Source organism: Myxocyprinus asiaticus, chromosome 34 (assembly GCF_019703515.2).
Source record: "Myxocyprinus asiaticus isolate MX2 ecotype Aquarium Trade chromosome 34, UBuf_Myxa_2, whole genome shotgun sequence".
Classification (NCBI taxonomy): domain Eukaryota; kingdom Metazoa; phylum Chordata; class Actinopteri; order Cypriniformes; family Catostomidae; genus Myxocyprinus; species Myxocyprinus asiaticus.
This window is the reverse complement of record NC_059377.1, coordinates 19,558,909-19,579,004: the sequence shown is the minus strand read 5'-3', so window position 1 is coordinate 19,579,004 and position 20,096 is coordinate 19,558,909. Positions and strand designations below refer to the sequence as shown.

General features: G+C 36.7%; 1 protein-coding gene across 17 annotated transcripts in view; it reads left to right on the top strand.

The window, feature by feature from the left end:
* The window catches only part of macf1a (microtubule actin crosslinking factor 1a), a 217,384-nt gene extending 201,553 nt beyond the window's left edge, over positions 1 to 15,831 (top strand). For 10 of the 17 annotated variants that reach the window (XM_051670235.1, XM_051670237.1, XM_051670243.1 and 7 more), the window contains 12 exons: positions 665 to 776; positions 1,362 to 1,516; positions 1,667 to 1,829; positions 1,912 to 2,066; positions 2,161 to 2,235; positions 3,119 to 3,136; positions 4,265 to 4,382; positions 4,835 to 4,897; positions 9,734 to 9,945; positions 11,742 to 11,855; positions 12,512 to 12,620; positions 15,590 to 15,828. In XM_051670235.1, coding sequence (XP_051526195.1) covers positions 665 to 776; positions 1,362 to 1,516; positions 1,667 to 1,829; positions 1,912 to 2,066; positions 2,161 to 2,235; positions 3,119 to 3,136; positions 4,265 to 4,382; positions 4,835 to 4,897; positions 9,734 to 9,945; positions 11,742 to 11,855; positions 12,512 to 12,620; positions 15,590 to 15,828 — 1,533 coding nt within the window. Of the gene's footprint in view, positions 1 to 664; positions 777 to 1,361; positions 1,517 to 1,666; positions 1,830 to 1,911; positions 2,067 to 2,160; positions 2,236 to 3,118; positions 3,137 to 4,264; positions 4,383 to 4,834; positions 4,898 to 9,733; positions 9,946 to 11,741; positions 11,856 to 12,511; positions 12,621 to 15,589 lie in introns of all 17 variants that reach the window. The other 7 variants (XM_051670242.1, XM_051670228.1, XM_051670244.1 and 4 more) reach the window with 5 other exon arrangements.
* Positions 15,832 to 20,096: the final 4,265 nt, after the last annotated feature.

Genomic DNA, 20,096 nt, shown 5'->3' with positions numbered 1-20,096 from the left:
CATCCCAGATGTATATGACTTTCTTTCTTCTGCTGAAAACCAAGATTTTTAGAAGAATATATCAGCTCTGTAGGTCCACACAATGCAAACGAATGGTGATCAAATCTTTGAAGCTCCAAAAAGCACATAAAGGCAGCATAAAAGTAATCCATAAGACTCCAGTGGTTTAATCCATGTCTTCTAATCAGGTGAGAACAGACCAAAATATAACTCATTTTTTCTATTAACCTTGACATCTGTGCTCTCCTTGGAGATCATGATTACAAGCTTGATTACATCTAGCGATCTGCGCATGCGTCAAGCACTATGAAGTGTAATTGAGCTTGAAATCATGATCGTGCCTAGAGGCTGTAATGACAAGGTGTACAGTGAAATAGAAGTTATATTTTGGTCTGTTCTCACCCAAAATCTATTAGATCACTTCAAAATTTGATGGATTAAAGCACTGGAGTCTTATGGATTACTTTTATGTCGCTTTATGTGTTTTTTGGAGCTTCAAAGTTGTGTAGACCTACAGAGCTGAAATATTGTTCTCAAAATCTTTGTTTGTGTTCTGCAGAAGAAATAAAGTCTTGCACATCTGAGATGGCTTGAGGGTGAGTAAAAAATATTTGGTTGAAAAATCCCTTTAAAGAGATTCCTGAGTGTTGTTTTCTTCTGTCAGGTGTTTATGGAGGAAATGACCCGGAAACAACCTGATGTCGACAAAGTGACAAAGACGTATAAGAGGAAACCAGCAGAACATCCCAGCAGCCTATCAGAGAGGAGAGGAACTCGTAAGAAACTTTATTTCAGCTGCACGCACACTGCATACAACCACAAAACCATTTATGCTTAAAGTATCATGGAAATACTAAATATTCCACAATATATCTTTATATACAGTACTGTGCACACTTTTTATTAGATGTTTTACAAAAACATTTGTCTTAAGATGGTTATTTTATATCTTATGCTTTAGTGTGTATAGGAAATAGGAATTATCAATTTTAGCTTTCCAAACATTCCTTATAGAAATAGAATAGATGTAGAACAAGGAGTCCTGCAACAGATGCTATGGCCCCCACAGAGCCCAGATCTCAATATCATTAAGTCAGTCTGGGATTATATGAAAAGACAGAAGCAATTGAGACAGACTAAATACTGTATATAGAGAACTGTGGCAAGTTCTCCAAAATGACCTATCTGCCAACAACCTTGAAAAACTGTGCAGAGTTGTACCTACATGTGTGAAGTTAATAGATAACTAAATAAAAAGTATCCATGGCATTATTTTTTAAAACAACCTCACTATACAGCATATTTCACAAATGCCTAAAACTGTGTTTTAGCATCTAGGTTTCTCTATGTCCTTCTCACAGGAAAACACCAGCAGCATCAGCAACAACAGCATTCAGTACAGGTAACTGGCGGTAACCCTCGCCTCATCCAGCTCTGCTCCCGCTGGCAACAGGTGTGGCTGCTTGCACTTGATCGTCAGCGCAAACTCAATGACGCCCTCGACAGACTAGAGGAGGTACTGCTTCTATTTTACAAACACTAAATTACACAAAAACCAGTCCCAGTCTGTATTTTACAATTAATAAAATAAGTGATTTCAAAATCACTCATCTAAACAGAAGGTGAGAGCTGCCTACCTCATCTCACAACCCTTCTCTGTCTCCAGCTCAAAGAATTTGCCAACTTTGACTTTGATGTATGGAGAAAAAAATACATGCGCTGGATGAACCACAAGAAGTCTCGCGTCATGGACTTCTTCAGACGCATTGACAAGGACCAGGATGGAAAGATCACCCGCCAGGAGTTTATTGATGGCATCTTGGCGTCAAGTACGGTCACAAACACATCTCTTAAGTATTTTTGTCTTTTTTAGTTTTTAATTGCAGTTTAACCCTTTGTTGTGTGTTGCAGAGTTCCCCACCAGCAAGCTGGAAATGACAGCTGTTGCTGATATTTTTGACCGTGATTGTGATGGCTACATTGATTACTACGAATTTGTGGCAGCTTTGCACCCCAACAAAGACGCTTACAGACCCACTACAGATGCTGATAAGATTGAAGATGAGGTATGGACAATAATGAGAAAATGCAGTTTGTAATATAGTGTATGAAGTTTTGATTCATTTGAATCCAAACTAAATAATCATTTTTCTATTACAGGTCACCAGACAAGTGGCCCAGTGCAAGTGTGCCAAAAGGTTTCAGGTGGAACAGATCGGAGAGAACAAGTATAGGGTGAGATTATAGAAATAAACACTTCAGTAAAGCCCAAAAGCAATAGTCAAGTCAGAGTTCTAATATCTAACTCTAAACTTTACACAATTTTGTTTTGATTTAATATGTATATTAAGGGATTTGAGAGCAGTGCTCATCATAGTCATGTAATCACCACACCTTCTCATTCAGATCATCACTGAGCTTGCCATTGTAATATTATGACTCTAACCAGCATTACATTCTTTGAATTACATGAGGATGGCCCAACCTTTTTGGGCTAAAAGTGTATTGGCAGTTTTTGTGTGTTTTAGCAATAACACTTCACAGCAACAACAGAGTTGTATGTTGTGTGTGCTTCCCAACACTTAACTAATGATCAGCCCATAATACTCATTATTCTAATGACTGGAGTTGCAGCTGCTGCAGTCACAGTCACTGTGTTAGTCATTCATACTGCAATATCATTATCATCAGTTAATGATCTTTGACAAGACTGTCTACTAACTTAACTATTGCATTGCACAGGCTACGGATCTATGATGCTAACTCTCCAAACTCTCCGTCTTGATGTTTGTCCGTCTCTTTGTCTGTCTCTTTACCTACCTCACCTGCTGTACACGTCTTGTTGTGTTTTTCAAGCAATTATTCACAGGCACTCTACCCTGCTCATGGCCACAAATACTCACAATCTCCATTCCTTCTGTATATGCTAATTTAAAGGAATATAAGGAATATTTTGTAGGAAGTTAATCATTGTACCTACAGAAGATATTATGAATTAGGTTACAAATATTTAAGCGTGTTAAAAAGCTGTGTATGTCTGTATCTGTTCGTTCACTCTCTTTTTTCTTTTCTTCCTCCTTGTTTTCTTCCTCCTCCATGTGCACCGGACTTATTGTAGTTCTTCCTTGGGAATCAGGTAAAGTGACCGGTGTGTTTGTGACATGTTCTCTGAAATCTGTTGCCTCTGCGCAGTTCCTATGAGCTCCCACTGTAGAACCTGGCCTTGTATGTTGGGGTGTCTAAGATAGCCAGATCTAAATCAGTGCTCAAGGACAGTTTCTGCATGAGCTAGCTATGGATTCCCTGTGGATAGCCCACATTCTTGACTTCTGTCTGATATGGGGATTTCTTTAGTCTTTCCCTGCTTTCATAGTGGGAATTTCCTGTCTGGGAGATAAAATGGAAATGCAGTACTATCGACAAAATATTAAATGCATTTATCTTCCAAACCCATGGTCAGATTTCAAAGGTTCAGCTCATGTGCTGTGGTTGGGATGTGCTTGATTTTTAATGAAAATGATTTATCATGATCAGGAAATGGTTAAGATTTACAGGCTTTCTGTTATTAATTTTTTTGCTTTTGGTGGAGGAGAATTTTTCAGTGGCCGATAATAATATATATATATTTTTTTATAATTTTACTTAGCGAAAAATAAACATAAAACCAATGTAATTCTTTGGAAAAAAAAAACAATATATATATATATATATATATATTCATAGAATTGCTATGGTTTGGTGTTTATTGTAGAGATGGGGTTTAGTTGGGCAATCGTGAATGTTAATCAAATAAAAAATAAAAATGTGTTTTTTGTGATTTCTTTTGATTTGCATGGTGCTTTACAACATATTTAGTATAATTAACTAATTTGAATATGATAATATAGGAAAATTTCACCCAGAAATTAATATTTGTATGTAATTCTAAATCCCAATTCTGCTTTAATTTATTTTTAGTTTTTGGACCTCAAAAGGAGAAATTTTGAAGAATCTTTGTGCAGCTCTTTTCCATACTACAACAGTTCATAGTGACCACATCTGTTAAGCTCCAAAAAGGAAAAGAGCTGTGTGAAGTTTCTCCAAAAAGCCTTCTTTTGTGTTCCACTGAAAAATAACAGCATATGTTTCATTATTTGGTGAACTGTTCCATTACAAAACATTATACAGTTTTAATACTTTTTCTATCTGTTTATTCTCTTCCCTCCCTCCCAAATATATCACATTCTTCTCCTCCATTCTTCCTCTCCACTCTCTCCTTCCTCAGTTTGGAGACTCACAGCAGCTGCGTCTTGTGCGAATCCTGCGCAGTACCGTTATGGTTCGGGTCGGAGGTGGATGGATGGCGTTGGATGAGTTCCTGGTCAAGAACGACCCTTGCCGAGGTAAGTCTGACACATGACCGCTGGAATCATAACTACAGAAGAAATTTGCTCTTTAGATTCATGAAACAAAAAGCCGCATATCCAAAGAAGATTCCAGAAAGTACTAAACACTCACAGACCATTCAGATCAACACTTGTAGAATTATTCCTTGTCCTCTCAAGACTTTTATCACTTTTTCACATCTTTCACTCTTTTCCCCATTCCATACTGTGAGTGTCCTCTCTCTCAGTACCTATTTGCTCTCATCTCATTTTCTATCACTCCTCAATTACTTCCTTTACTCTTTCCCACTGTGGTTGTCTTTATATGCATGGCCTTTATATTTGGCCCTTTCTATCTTTCTTTCTCCTGTTCATCCTTTTTCTCAATTGTAGTGCATGATGCATGTTCCTTAGGTCTCTCCCTCCCTCATTCTCTGCCCCGTCCCCTATCTCTCTTTCTCTCTCCCCAGTGCAACATCCAGGACTTAAAATGCTCCGTTCTGACTCCAGCAGCTCCATATCATCTCGCATAGGTTGGGTTTTTCTCTCTCCTTCTCGTTTGGATATTCTTCTTTTTCTCTCATTTGGTTTCCCTCTTTTTCCCTCTCTGTTTCACTTACACCCTGTTTGGTCCTTTGTTGCTTTGCTGACCGTTACACTAAACTATTGGCCCCCTCCCTCACGCCTGGAGCTTGTTATGAACTGGTAATGCACATTGAGAACACTGGCTATGTTGTTAACATCGTTTCCTGCATTTTAAGCACAAATTCCTGCACAAATTAAAGAAACTTTAAGCATATTTCTATTTCACAGATTGGGCTTATGATGAAAGACAGGAGGTCTTAAAGTAACATTAGGCTAAAAAAATGAACATCATTTACAAACTTTAATTACATTCCAGACCGGTATTATTTTTCTTCCATGGAATACAAACGAAGATGTTTTGCAGAATGTCTAAGCTGCTCTTTTCCACACACAAAAAAAGAATGGGGACTGGAGCTGAGCAAACATTGTAACATTCCATGGCAGGTTTGACACCAATGGAAATTGGTCACATAAGATGCAAGAACCAATGATGTTCGACATCATTGACGTCAATCCTGGCGTGATATATCTAAATATGCCATGTCTAAATGTACACTAGCACAAAAGAGATTTGAGAGTTATGACCAAGGGGAAGTTTTACCATGAATAACGATTTGCATTTCAGTCTTTCCCTCACACAAAGCTATCATATGGATTCAGAAGACTTGGAATATAGCGCACAAGTCATATGGACTACATTTATTATGCTTTTTTTATTTTTATGAAAAAGAGCAACTTAGACCAGGGGTTTTCAAACTTTTTGATGACAAGGACTCCCAAATATGACAACAACCTTGCGAGAGACCACTCCTAAAATATATAAAGGTTGCTATATTTTTGTGTATAAAGACCAGAAAAAAAAGAAAAGAAATATTTTTAGTGTGATTATTATTAAGACAGTTTAAATATTTAGCTTTTATATTGTTATTGTACTAAAGCAAAAATACATTTTTTAAATATTATCTGTAGGGATGTACCAATGTATAGGCCAGTTATTGACCATTCATATAAACCGCCAATATCAACCATAATTTTTTATGGTTACATAAGCATGAAAACGCTGATATGAAAAACCAATGGTTTATTTACAGTTATGTAAATTGATTGCATTGTATTGAGTTTATAATCATTTCTCTGTGTAATATAAAGAAATACCTACCAAATTAAATGAAAAAGTAAAACATGTTGAATAAATCATATTAATTTGTTCTGTCATATGTAAAATGTGAATTGTACTGTTTAGAACTGCAAAAAACAGAACTGCAGAAATATTTTAGACCTTTGTTATTTTTAGTCTTGTATTTATCTTTCATTGCTCTCTTTAAATGTTTAAAATGTCATGCATTTAACAGATTCAATCCATGTTCAATGGAAATTGTTCTTGTTAGAACAATAAAATAGCATTTGTACCTCTCTGTAAATTTTTAAAGCATAATTCCTAAGCAAAACTGTGATCTGATGACACAATAAGGTAAGAGGCAACATATTGGAATCTGCCTATTGTTTTTTTTTTTTTTTTTTAAATGCGTCTCTTAATTATCTGGAAAATATTTAGGCTACTTTGTAGTACGTGAACAGCATATCTTTTTCTACCCAATAATTGAGTAATGTTAAATGTATAAACCTAAGGAGAAACATATTGATTAAACATAAATGGCAATAATGTAAGATTCGGTAAATTTAACAATTTTTCTTTCTCTGAAATTTTCCACGGAGCCCCTAGCACCCCCGGACCCCAGTTTGAAAACCCCTGGCTTAGACATTCTACTAAATTTCTAATTTTGTGTTGCATAGAAGATACAGTCATACTGGTTTTTAATGACATGGTGGTGAGTAAATGATTTAAAAAAAAACATTTTGGGGGTGAACTATCCCTTTAGTCAGCAGAATGTGTGTGTGCACGTATGTGACTGGTTCTCTTGGTTTGTGTGAATGTGTGTTTTCTTGTTGTCTCTTGTGTCTCTCAGTGACAGTCACTCCTGGCTATTTCTGCTGCAGAGGTACCTCATTCTTCTTTCCTTTCTCTTCTCTTAATTCTGTTCCTGTTTAACAACATCTGTCTTTCTATTCCATTCTGAGCCTCTAAAGCCTTTGTTCAGCTTTGGGTCCATTCCATCACAGCTGTGTCTTTGTATGTGGAGTGTGTGAGGATGTGTTTATGTGTCAGCTAGCATCATGCTAACCATTCAAACCAGTTTGGCCAGGCCTGGGCTTTATTCCTTTCATGTGTGTCCTGGATGAATATATTGCAAATTAAAAGCATCCAGGACCCTGGGTGTGGCCAGGCCTGGGTTTTTAATTGTTTGAAGCGGCTCTTAAAGAACCATTACGCATGGAGAAATGAATTACTGGGCCCCACCTGGCTTGTGGGGAGGAAATTATATGGTGCAGCATTATCAACAGCCCTGCTGTTACTTGATTTGATGGAAAAGTAGGTGTCTTGCAGTGTTGGTGAAGCTACTCATAATTTTAATTAGTTAAACTACAGTCAATCTAGCCTTCTGAAGCAATTTTCAGCTACACTATAAGCAAAAGTAGCTTACTATATTGAAGCCATTTAAGGGGGCTGTATCTTTGTAATTATATGACATAAATATCATCTGATAACATATATTATTTTTACAATCAGAGCAGTATTTATCTGGCACAGCAGCAATAAGGAACTGCATTAGTGTGATAGCATTAAACTTAAAAAAGGCATTAAACAAAAAACAGATACATTTACAAAATACTACTAATAAAACTAGAAACAACTAGAAAGTTCTATAACTCGAAGGAATAGCAGCATTTAACCCAATATTTTTTTCAAAACAAGTACAGAGAAATTATAAAAGGGATAATCTATGGTCATTATCGCACAATAAGCCCTGATAGGGTGGTCAGGACCTAGACGCGGGTACTAACTAAATAAATAATTGGATATGAAATATTGATTTGAGTTGAAATTACATTATTTTGTGAGAAGAGACCGTGAAGTCTCCAGAAATGACTGAATTGAACCTCTGATTTGCGTCAGAGTTCAAATATGACTGCCTAACTGCTCATTATATCGCTTATTACAAGACTACTTGAAAAATAAATAAATAAATGGACATTAAATATTGGTTTGAGTTCAAATTACTTTATTAGCTTACTTGTAAAGATTGCAGCGTGATATGAGAAGTAGAAAAGATGGTCTAACCGGATGACCAGTAAGATATCACTTTATCCCTAGATGTGCGGTCATTATCCAGAAATATCAGACCGTTGGATGGTGCAATTGACCAGTCAGCATCAGAGAGTTCCAGAGAGCTGTGTCATAAAATAAGTTGAAGAATGGGTACTTTATTCTTTAAAGCTGAAGTATGTAATTTCTGCGAAACAAGCGCCAACAAAACGTAATTGCAAAAATAAACATTGTTTTCAAAACAGCTTTCTGAATATGCCCCTCGTCTGCCGTCGATCAAACAAACAGATAGTCCCGCTCCAAACTCGGGCCATTGGTCGAGTCAGTGTTATTGTCTCTCTTGAGATGGGTCGCTCAAAACAGAGGAATTTTTATAGCGCCACAGAGACACAGTGTTTACCATTTTAAAGAAAATTAACCTATGAATGGCTTACTTATGGCTGTCTCTGCATATTAAGCTAGGATTGGAGAAAGTATTTAAACACCGAAAAAGTTACATACTTCAGCTTTGAAGTATGGGTACTTTTTTTATGGGTAAAAAACGTACGTGCGTGAAAGTAAAAAAGTATTCTCATTTGTACGTAAGTATTAAAAAGTATAAACAAGTAAACGCAGGGTTCCCGCGGATCCTTAAAAAGTCACTTAAAGTCAGTTTTCCAAAATTTAAGGTCATAAAAATATCTTAAATATCAACAAGAAAAGTTTACATTTTTATTTAAAGAGGTTTTAAATTTGGGGGTGGAAAGACAGGAATCATGATAAGACGTAATGTGATATGATCAAACTTCAAAAGAAAATGATTTAATTAAATAAATGCTTGCGCTACGTCCTTGAGAGTGAAAACATGACACTGTTGTATTTTCTTCTAGCACGTGGGGCTTGTGAGTGTTTCCGGCTGTTGCAGAGATGTTCACAATCATTAAGCCATATCGGAAATTTATGACAAACTATCACTAAAGATCAACTGTTGATGATGATGATATAGTGTTGATGAAATATGAGAATGTTTACTTTTAATTGTTTATAATGTAATATGTTGTAGATTATTGTAGGAGTGCACATTTTATTTCCCTTATCTGTTTGAATGAGCAGCTGGAAGATGTGAAGCTTATACATTTCAAAATAAGAGTCCCTGGTGTATTTCAAAGTTAAAGTGCCTTTAAAGTTAAAAGTTCCTCGCTATTAATCAAATCTGGCTGCTCTGGTCTGTGTGTTGCGCAAAGGCTGCTGCGTTTGTTTTGTTATTAAGAATGCTCTGTAAGGCTTGTGTTGGTTTGCAGTATGTATGTTTGCCAGAAGCATAATCAGGCATGAGCCTCAGGTGTCTGTTAACAGTGTTTATGCGTGTGCACTTGTTTACGTTGTGGGCTGAGGGAAGCTGTGCTTTGTTTGAGTGAGTTCTTGTTTGGAGATGCTTGCTCTTTGACTCTCTCCACAGTTATCCCCTGCATCTTGTCCAACACGCACACTGACTGCTTTTAAAGTGAAAATACGATCCCTGTGTCTGCACTGAGTCAAAGCAGTAAACCTGAGGAATCATTGCTGAGCGCCTGATGAATGTTTTTTCTGTCCAGTCAGATTATTAAAATGTTTTCCCCTTGTCCCTCATCTTCTGCAGCTCGTGGACGAACTAACCTGGAGCTTCGGGAAAAGTTCATTCTTCCAGAAGGAGCCACGCAGGGTCTGGCGGCCTTCCGGTCCCGGGGTCGACGATCCAAACCTTCATCGCGCACGGCTTCACCCACCCGTTCATCTTCATCAGCATCACACAGTGCCCACAGTTGCGCCTCTGTGCCCTCCGCACCCGCCACGCCCACAGCCTCCACAAGGGTAAGTCTCGGGATGTGGTATGGATACTGACTCCATCATTAACATAACCTTACATATCTTACTTAACTTCATGTATGAATCACATTTCCAAATGTCTTAACGCTCTAGATTGATATTGTAACAGAAACTAGCTATTAGCGTGATCTATAATGTGAAAAGAACATTAGAAAAGATTGCCTCTGTCTCATAGATTTTTCTTGCTGCACTTTAATCATACATAAATCACAATCAATACAATACATTATGTACAATACGCACATTAGTTATTCTTGCAAAGCATACGTGCTGAAAGTTCTTTGTCACCATGTGGACTGTTAGATATACTTTTCATGACATTGTATCTGGATGTTAAACATTGTCAGCATTTACAGAAGTCAGTTTCATGCAGCTTAATATGTCTTAGATCATAAGAAAAATATTATGTGGCAGAATTAGTACACAGATCATCCCTAAAAATTGGAATGTGTGTATGTGTGTGTATATATATATATATATATTATTGTGAGGGAATGAGGTCACTGGGACAGGAAGGTTCAGGTCTCAGGTGAGCTTTTAATCACAAACCTAGGGATAACACAGTCACAACTGGCACAGTAACTTCTTCAGCTTCACAAACTCTTTAGTGTCACAGCCTTTTAATCATCACAAAGTCTTTATCACAACTCTGTAGCGTCACAAACTCTGTAGCTTCACTGTGAGACTCTCGTACCAGACTCTCTCTCCCTCTTCTGGCAGTGGCGTGGCTGTTTATATGTCGCTCTCCCCAAGCTCACTGGAATTAGAGACAGGTGTTAGACATAATTAAGCTCAGGTTTAAGCGCCCTTACCGCTTTCTCTCTCTCTGGATGGGCGCTCGACCATGCCCCCGCTGCCACAATTATTATTATTATTATTATTATTATTATTATTAATTAAATATATATATATATATATATAAAACACTGGTAACATTTTACAATAAGGTTGTACTTGTTAACATTAGTTAATTCGTTAGGTAACATAACTACTTATGAACTAACAATGAACAATATTTTTTGCAGAATTTATTAATCTTGGTTAATGTGCATTAATAAAATTATATTGTTTATTTGTTAGTTCATGTGCATTAGCTAATGGTAATCTATGCAAATATATGTTGAAATAAGCATTAATCAAGATTAATACATGCTGAAAAAGTATTGTTCATTGTAAGTTCATATAGATTAATGTAGTTAACATGTAAACAGATACAACCTTATTGTAAAATGTTACCATAACACTGATTTCACTTAATATTTACTCTAAATTTACAAATAATTTTTTTAAGAACTTACAATGTGCATTATCTATCACTTCAGTTAATATGCCAAGCAGGTATGTTTATCATCTGATGCCAATAATCTCAAAATGGCTAAATATCAACAGATTATATCGGATTGTCACTAGACCTTAAAATGCTTTGAAATCAACATTGTTTGTCATGTCTACTTTTTGGTGGATGGTTTCTCTGTCACTGATTGTTTGTTTCCATTGTTATTTTGGGATCAAAGCATGGTCGCTGTTGTGTCTGCATGTCAGAATCATATTGTCTTCTGTGAGATTTTTATTTGTTCTTTGTCTTTTTGTCCCTTCTCCCCTCACTTTCCAAAATGTGCCACTCTTCCTTCCTGTTTGTGCTCATTTCCACCTATAAAACACTACGCTCTGCCATGCTGCTTTACTTCCCTCAACTTTGCTCAATTTCTGATTATACTGGCTTCCTCCCACTGCTTTGCTACTCCACTCTTTTTCGTCCTTTTCGCTGCCCCATTTCCCAGTCCTCCCAATCCCAATCTCGTGGCTATGCCAAGCCCTGGCTGGCACACAGTAAAACTCCAACTCCAACCAAGTGCCAGTCCTGCCCAGAACACGGCCAGACCCCTGGGCATGAGGTAACACACTACCCTACCCCAGTGCCCTAACACACTAACAGTACAATCTTTAAGTGCGGAGGCCTCCAAATGACAACAGATACTGTAAGCAGCAGTCTAATATAGCGATCCTACCAACACAAAATGGGAAAGAATTGTGGTGAACGACTCACCACCATTTTAAGATGTAGTGAGATCTAATTATAGTAAGAAATTGTTCATTTTGATTACAGTGTATTAAGTCTGATGGCCACATATATTGCTGATAGTGTTGGCAGGGTTTTTGTTTTAGTCTGAATACATGCCCAAAGAAAATCACAGCAAAACATCTTAAATATGTAAAATATGTAAAAGACAAAAGCATAGTTGAAAACATAGTTAAAAACCTAGTTGAAAAACCTTTGCTGTAATTTGCATGTTCATAAGAGAATTATTCTGTTGAATGGTCTCATGTCTGACTGTTTTCATTCATCCCGATCACCGTAGATCTTCTGGTAGAATGTAGATGAGATAAGATGGATGTTTTGTCTGGTTTCCTGTTTGTAAAACAAATGGAAAACAAAGTCCACTTACTAAATTGTACAACATTTTTCTGTGAAATTTTTTTTTATCTGGATCAGAATAATTGGTAGATCTGCCCTGTTGTAATTTAATAAACTTTCTCTTTTCGTTAATAGGGAGGCTCCTCATCCAAACTAAAGAGACCAACCTTTCATTCCAGCAGAGGCTCCTTGACTGGTGAGAACGGTGGAACCACACCAACCACTGCTAAACCTGGACGAGCTGGTATGAAACCATGTACCTCTTCACTTAGGTCCCTACTTCAATGCATTCATTACTAAAAGGAGGATTAAAAAAAAAAAAGTTTTCTAATATCCAGTGTTGGGGGAGCTACTTTGAAACTGTACTTTGAAAAGCTAATCATAAATTAAAGTAGTTAAACTGCAGTCAAGTTACTCAAGTTGTCAAGTAATTATTTAGCTAAACTACAGGCTACTAGCCAAAAGTAGTTAGCTACATTGAAGCCATTTAAGGGGGCAATATAAAAATTATAAAATAAATTATATATATATATATATATATATATATATATACACACACACACACACAACCGGTCAAAAGTTTTGAAATACTTGACTGAAATGTTTCTCATGATCTTAAAAATCTTTTGATCTGAAGGTGTATGCTTAAATGTTTGAAATGAGTTTTGTAGACAAAAATATAATTGTGCCACCATATTAATTTATTTCATTATAAAACTAAAATTTAATTTAAAAAAAAAAGTTTTTGAAATTGATGACTTTGACCAAATAATAAAGAAAAGCAGCCAATAAGTGCCCAACATAGATGGGAACACCTTCGATACTGTTTAAAAAGCATCCCAGGGTGATACCTCAAGAAGTTGGTTGAGAAAATGTCAAGAGTACATTTCTGCAAATTCTAGGCAAAGGGTGACTACTTTGAAGATGCTATAATATAACACAGTTTTGATTTATTTGGGATTTTTTTAGTCACAACATAATTCCCATAGTTCCATTTATGTTATTCCATAGTTTTGATGACTTTACTATTATTCTAAAATGTGAAGAAAAAAATTATAATAAAGAATGAATAAGTGTTTCAAAACTTTTGACTGGTAGTGTGTGTGTATATATATATATATATATATACTTTGTGTGTGTGTGTGTGTGTGTGTGTGTGTGTGTGTATATAATAAAATAAAATATATATACCGGTATGTAAATGTATGCAATGTAAAGGTAATTAACATTAAATAAAGCAAATAATTGTCAGAAAGAATTAAGCTATTAGAAGTTAGTTAAGGGTGCAATATATTTACAAAATTAAAAACCATAAATTATTTTATTTTATATATATATATATACTAGCGGCTAAAAGTTTGGAATAATGTTCAGATTTTGCTATTTTGGAAAGAAATTGGTACTTTTATTCACCAAAGTGGCATTCAACTGATCACAATGTATAGTCAGGACATTAATAACATGAAATATTACTTAAACTACTTCAAAGAGTTCTCATCAAAAAATCCTCCATGTGCAGCAATGACAGTTTTGCAGATCCTTGGCATTCTAGCTGTCAGTTTGTCCAGATACTCAGGTGACATTTCACCCCACGCTTCCTGTAGCACTTGCCATAGATGTGGCTGTCTTGTCGGGCACTTCTCATGCACCTTACAGTGCCTTTTTCTTTGCAATTCTTCCCATAAGGCCTGCACCCCTGAGTCTTCTCTTGACTGTTGTACATGAAACTGGTGTTGAGCGGGTAGAATTCAATGAAGCTGTCAGCTGAGGATATGTGAGGCATCTATTTCTCAAACTAGAGACTCTGATGTACTTATCCTCTTGTTTAGTTGTACATCTGGCCTTGCACATCTCTTTCTGTCCTTGTTAGAGCCAGTTGTCCTTTGTCTTTGAAGACTGTAGTGTACAACTTTGTATGAAATCTTCAGTTTTTTTGGCAATTTCAAGCATTATATAGCCTTCATTCCTCAAAACAATGATTAACTGATGAGTTTCTAGAGAAAGCTGTTTCGTTTTTGCCATTTTTGACCTAATATTGACCTTAAGACATGCCAGTCTATTGTATACTGTGGCAACTCAAAAACAAACACAAAGACAATGTTGAGCTTCATTTAATGAACCAAACAGCTTTCAACTGTGTTTGATATAATGGCAAGTGATTTTCTAGTACCAAATTAGCAATTTAGCATGATCTCAAGGATAAGGTGTTGGAGTGATGGCTGCTGGAAATGGGATCTGTCTAGATTTGATCAAAAATGACTTTTTTAAAATAGTGATGTTGCTGTTTTTTACATCAGTAATGTCCTGACTATACTTTGTGATCAGCTGAATGCCACTTTGGTGAATTAAAATACCAATTTCCTTCCGAAACAACAAAATCTGTACATTATTCCAAACTTTTGGCCGCCAGTGTGTGTGTGTGTATGTGTGTGTGTATATTTGTATGTATGTATGTATGTATATGTATATGTATATATATATATATATATATATATATATATATATATATATATATAAAAAATATATAATTTATATAAAAATATAAATATGTAAACATATGTAATGTAAAAAATAATAAACATTAAATACAGAAATAAATATCCAAAATAATTTAACTACGACGGTATTAAGGGGGCAGTATTTTTAGAAAATTAAAAATGATAAAATAAAATTATAACATTTATATACACTAAATACAGCTACATAAAACTGAGGGGGAAAAAAATTATACAGTCAAAAAAAATAGTACACACTGACTTTTTTTTTTTTAACTTATTCATTAAACCCTCCATACCAACCAATTTTCTAAAATGAATGTGACAACCAAATGATATTTGATCGAGAGGAGAGATTTTAAGAGAGTGCATTTGATGGCTTTGCTCTGGCTCTGTGTGCAAACATTATGCCATAAAATCAGTACTTATTGGATAAAGTAACTCATTACAAGAAAAGCTACACTGCTTTTAAAACAGCTTAGCTACTGTCACGCTACTGAAAATATTTTATATTTTAATGCTATTTTTAGTTAGTTACTTCCCATCACTGTTAATAGCAAATATTAGCACTTTGTTTATTGTTTTTGTGTGGTTCTCCTCAAAACATGTTATGTCCTTATTTCCTTAAGATGTGTTACTGTACTTCTAAACCTTAAAACCTATTAGCTTAAACTTTAACTAATTACATAAGCTATTAACCATCTTCTTCCTTCATTAGACACTAAACGCACTCCGTCCTCTACGAGTGGCCCAGCCAGTCGAGCAGGAAGTCGTGCGGGAAGTCGAGCCAGCAGCCGAAGGGGCAGCGACGCTTCAGACACCTCTGAACTCATGGAGACCCGCTCAGCTTGCTCCGATACCTCAGACACCCCTCGCCGGCCTGGGGCCAAACCCTCCAAAATCCCCACAATCTCCAAGAAGACCCCCAGCCCTAAAACACCAGCGGGGAAAAAATGAAGTCTCCACCCCAATAAGACCTATGTGACTGATTCTGAGGTAGTTGAGGAGAAGAGAACCTCTACCCTCTCTTTCCTCAATGCACATTGACCAATTAATGTGCCCTCCCCCAGCTCAAACCTTTATGTTAGATGAGACAGGACCAGACTCTAACCAAACCCCAGTCTTGTCAGTTCTCTAGCGTCCTCCTCTGGGCAGCTTTACACGCAGCTGCACACTGCTACACCACCTTGATGAATACCTACCATAAATGCTGCCTTATTTGTGTTATAAATCATGTCCTTCATTTGACTGATATTTTAGGTTTTGATTGTGCGATTGAGATGTGAAAACGCTGTGTGACATAACTACATCTTCAGTGCTCACTTGGTACAGTTGACATATGGAGGAATGTCAGTTCTGCACGAGGGGTTTTAATCTCTATGAATATGCAAACCTCAAAGACTCGATTCACACCCACACAGACATGCACAATCATGGTTGTCGAGATTGTTTGGTTGGAAAACTCATCCCCTCTGCATGTATGCAGACCACTTTCCCAGGTGTGCATGCCACTGAAAACATAAGGAAGAGACATATTCCTCCTTGGCACATGAGACATTTTGTAATTCTGTATGTTTGTGTGTTTGTACGTATGTGTGTGGTAGTTCTTTCGTGGAAAATTAACGCAGTAATAAGGAGAGGAAATGGAGGATACATATCTCTAGCCTTCCTGCGGAGTCGAGATTCTCAGCCTTGTGACTAAGGATACTAGATCCTTCAGGGGTCTCTTTCTGATGTCACACAAGATTTTTCAAGGGACTCCTATAGCGCACAGCAGATCCATTTCACATGCTCGCACCGACTGTCTTTCCTGCTGTGTCCATGCATTCACATGTACACTTCTAGTTTTAATTTCTGTTCAGCTCATTTCGTTACAGAGCTTTTTCCCCAGAATGCAAAAATCATTACAATTGTGAATGTTTGTTTCATGGTTCATTTATAATCCTGATGTTGTGTGTCTTTTCTAGAGTAAGTAACTGTGTATTTATTTGTGATTGCAGTATCAAATCAACTGACTAGTATTAATACAATAACAATCACTTTTGTTTTTGAAATGAGAAAACATCTGCTTCTGATGTGAAGAATTCTTTTGACAATGATCATTAACTGACCAGGATGCTTGCTGATTCCAATGGTGGCCTTTTTCGCCAGTGACTACAAACATTAGATGACGTTAAAGGTGGCTTCCCACTTTTTCTCTTGTGACTGAAGCACCCTGAATAATAGATAATGGGAGCGCTTGTGTAGCCTCATGAAACAGTGCTTTGAACCTTGTCCTTGACAAGCTGAAGTATATGAATACCTGAAGAAAGGTAATTTTTATTTATTTATTATTTCAGTGGGAAGGTAGGGGACAAGGGATATGATCCACTTTTTGATTGTGTTACATTTTTGAAATGACTGAGAGACAAAGGGGTGCAATTGTGTAAAAGTAAAGTTATGATTATATATCCTATTTTTTTTTTTTTTTTTCCTCTTTTGTATTAAAATAATGCTTGCAGTAAACAGTCTGTCTCTTTTTGTAGTGTGTGTGTGTGTGTGTGTGTGTGTGTGTGTGTGTGTGCGCAAGGATGCCACAGCTAACAGGAAATGACAACGTAATTACAGGCAGTATAGATAGACACACCCCATTAAATCTTCAAAAGGGGACAGGCCTTTTGTATGTTCAGGGTTTTGAACACATTGGTCTTTTGTATAAGATTTATATCTAGTCATTCAGGAGTTAAAAAAAATAGGCTCCCACGAGTGAATCGAGTCACCTTTGTTTGTGCCATGTGTGTAAGTCACCCATGCTCCTTGGAGTGTCAGTGTGCTTGTACTGGACTCTGTGTATATTTGGTGGTTAGATGGAGCGGATGGGGTTAGGGAAGGGTGGTGTTCCATCATCTCTCTTGTGCAGCTGTGTGTCTGTGTTTATAAACAAATATTTAAACCCACTCGCATCCTTTCCCACCAAACACCATCCACACTGCTGAGCCAGACTCCTATGACGTTTCACAATCCTACAATCTCATACCATTTATTTTTGTTTTTTATTCATAATAAATTAAAAGATCAATATATACACCGATCAGCCACAACATTGAAACTACCTGCCTAATATTGTGTATGTCTCCCTCGTGCCGCCAAAACAGCACTAACCCGCATCTCAGAAAAGCATTCTGAGATGATATTCTTCTCACCACAATTGTACAGAGCGGTTATCTGAGTTACCGTAGACCATTCTCTGTTGACCTCTCTCATCAACAAGGCATTTCCGTCCACAGAACTGCCACTCACTGGATGTTTTTTGTTTTTGGCACCATTCGGAATAAATTCTAGAGACTGTTGTGTGTGAAAATCCCAGGAAATCAGCAGTTACAGAAATACTCAAACCAGCCCATCTGACACCAACAATCATCCATGGGATTTTCTAATCAGCCAATCATGTGGCAGCAGTGCAGTGCATAAAATCATGCATATACAGGTCAGGAGCTTCAGTTAATGTTCACATCAACCATCAGAATGGGGAAAAAATGTGATCTCAGTGATTTGGATCATGGCATGATTGTTGGTTTATATTTTTGATAAATATTAATATATGCGAATAATTGCAATTCATTAATCTGCATGTCATTTGACTAATGTGATATAAAAAGAAAATATGAATTGACAGTCCTATGGTATTATTGACAGCCCAATGCTATTCACCATTGTCACCTTTCAGTTGTTTTTTTTAAGTACAAATATTCCGTGTAGTCTGTCAATTGATATGAAGTAAAAAAAAAACTGCATATGGGATAATTATAGAATAAGAAGTGTTATTAAAAATAGTATTAGATGAAGTAATGTCACATTACAGGAAACTGCTGTCACTGCTGGACATTTCATGTCAATCAACCATTTGCATAATCACAAAATTACTCCAGGATTTAGAACTAAAACATTTGCAAATCAGTATAGAGTATGCATGTGTGCATAATAATAAACCTCTTAGAACACAGGGATAGGTTTTAAGCAATCATTTTATTTCATATTGCTATCTCTTTTTACAGTGAGTGAAACAGCAGTGATCTGACACTCATAGGCTACTGTTTAAACCACAGAATATAAATATAGTTTTCATATTATTGTTGCCCTAAGAACTAAATGCTATTCTGTGCAAAGTCTGGATGACATCTGAGACCATCTTCGTGCCAAACCACATGATAATTGTCAGCAATTTGTGAGGTATGTGTAGAAGATGAGATGGTTGATAGTGTAGATGTAGACTGAGGTGAGAAGGGCTCTGGGAAGTGAGGGAGGAGGAAAGATTCAGTCATTTTGAACACTCCCTCTCTGTACCGTGTATTTTGGCGAGAAGGAGGTCACCCATGTTCAGATTATGCCTTCAATGCAAGCAGCACACAGGCTAAGAATACCACAGCTCACTGGGATTTTTGAACTTCCAAAACTGGGAATGGAAATGGTGACACGATTCTTGTGAACAAAACATTTCTTACTCAATCCTTTAAAGTCTAGTTTTGTTAAAAGTTTTTCAGGAGTCTTGGATATTTCCACCCATTGGATTAAACCTACTTTTGAAGACAAATATTGGTGGATTACTGTACCGCATTTTTTAAAACTATTTAAACAGGATTTTATTTAATCCATTGGAGTATCAGGTCATACCTTATAGCAACAAGAGCCAAAGCATGTGTTGTGTTTGTTCCAGGAAACTTTGAAGACTGAAAACCTTTGAAGGCTGGTGGTTATGAGGCCCTCTGTTTTTATTTACTGTACCCAAAGACTTTAATTTCACATTCTGACAGTGCCTGCTCAATAACTACTCTTTACTTACAGTCTTTCCAACTCCAAGATCACCCTCAAAAGGAGTGGAACTATTAGGAGACCTGTTTGTTTTCTCTCCAAGTTTCTAGGATGTTGTTTGTCATCTAACACCCTAAGCAAGCTATAGATTATGAGAGAAAGACCGTGTTCTGTAAATACAGTGACAGCATGAGGAATGGCCATCAAGAGAAAATAAATTGAGCGTCTCATAGTAGTAAACATTGCGTTCTCCAAAATAATGTCTACTGCAATGGAATCTGAGTTGTTTAGAGATTCGAGTGTTGCTCAGACTTCCAAACAGTAGTCCAGACCATTCCAGAGAGGAACGACATCTTTTAAACACTCAGAGAATCTTGAAGGACAAGAACGAAGCTTTGGTAGAGCAGAAAACTACTGAAGGAACACAGTAGGCTAAA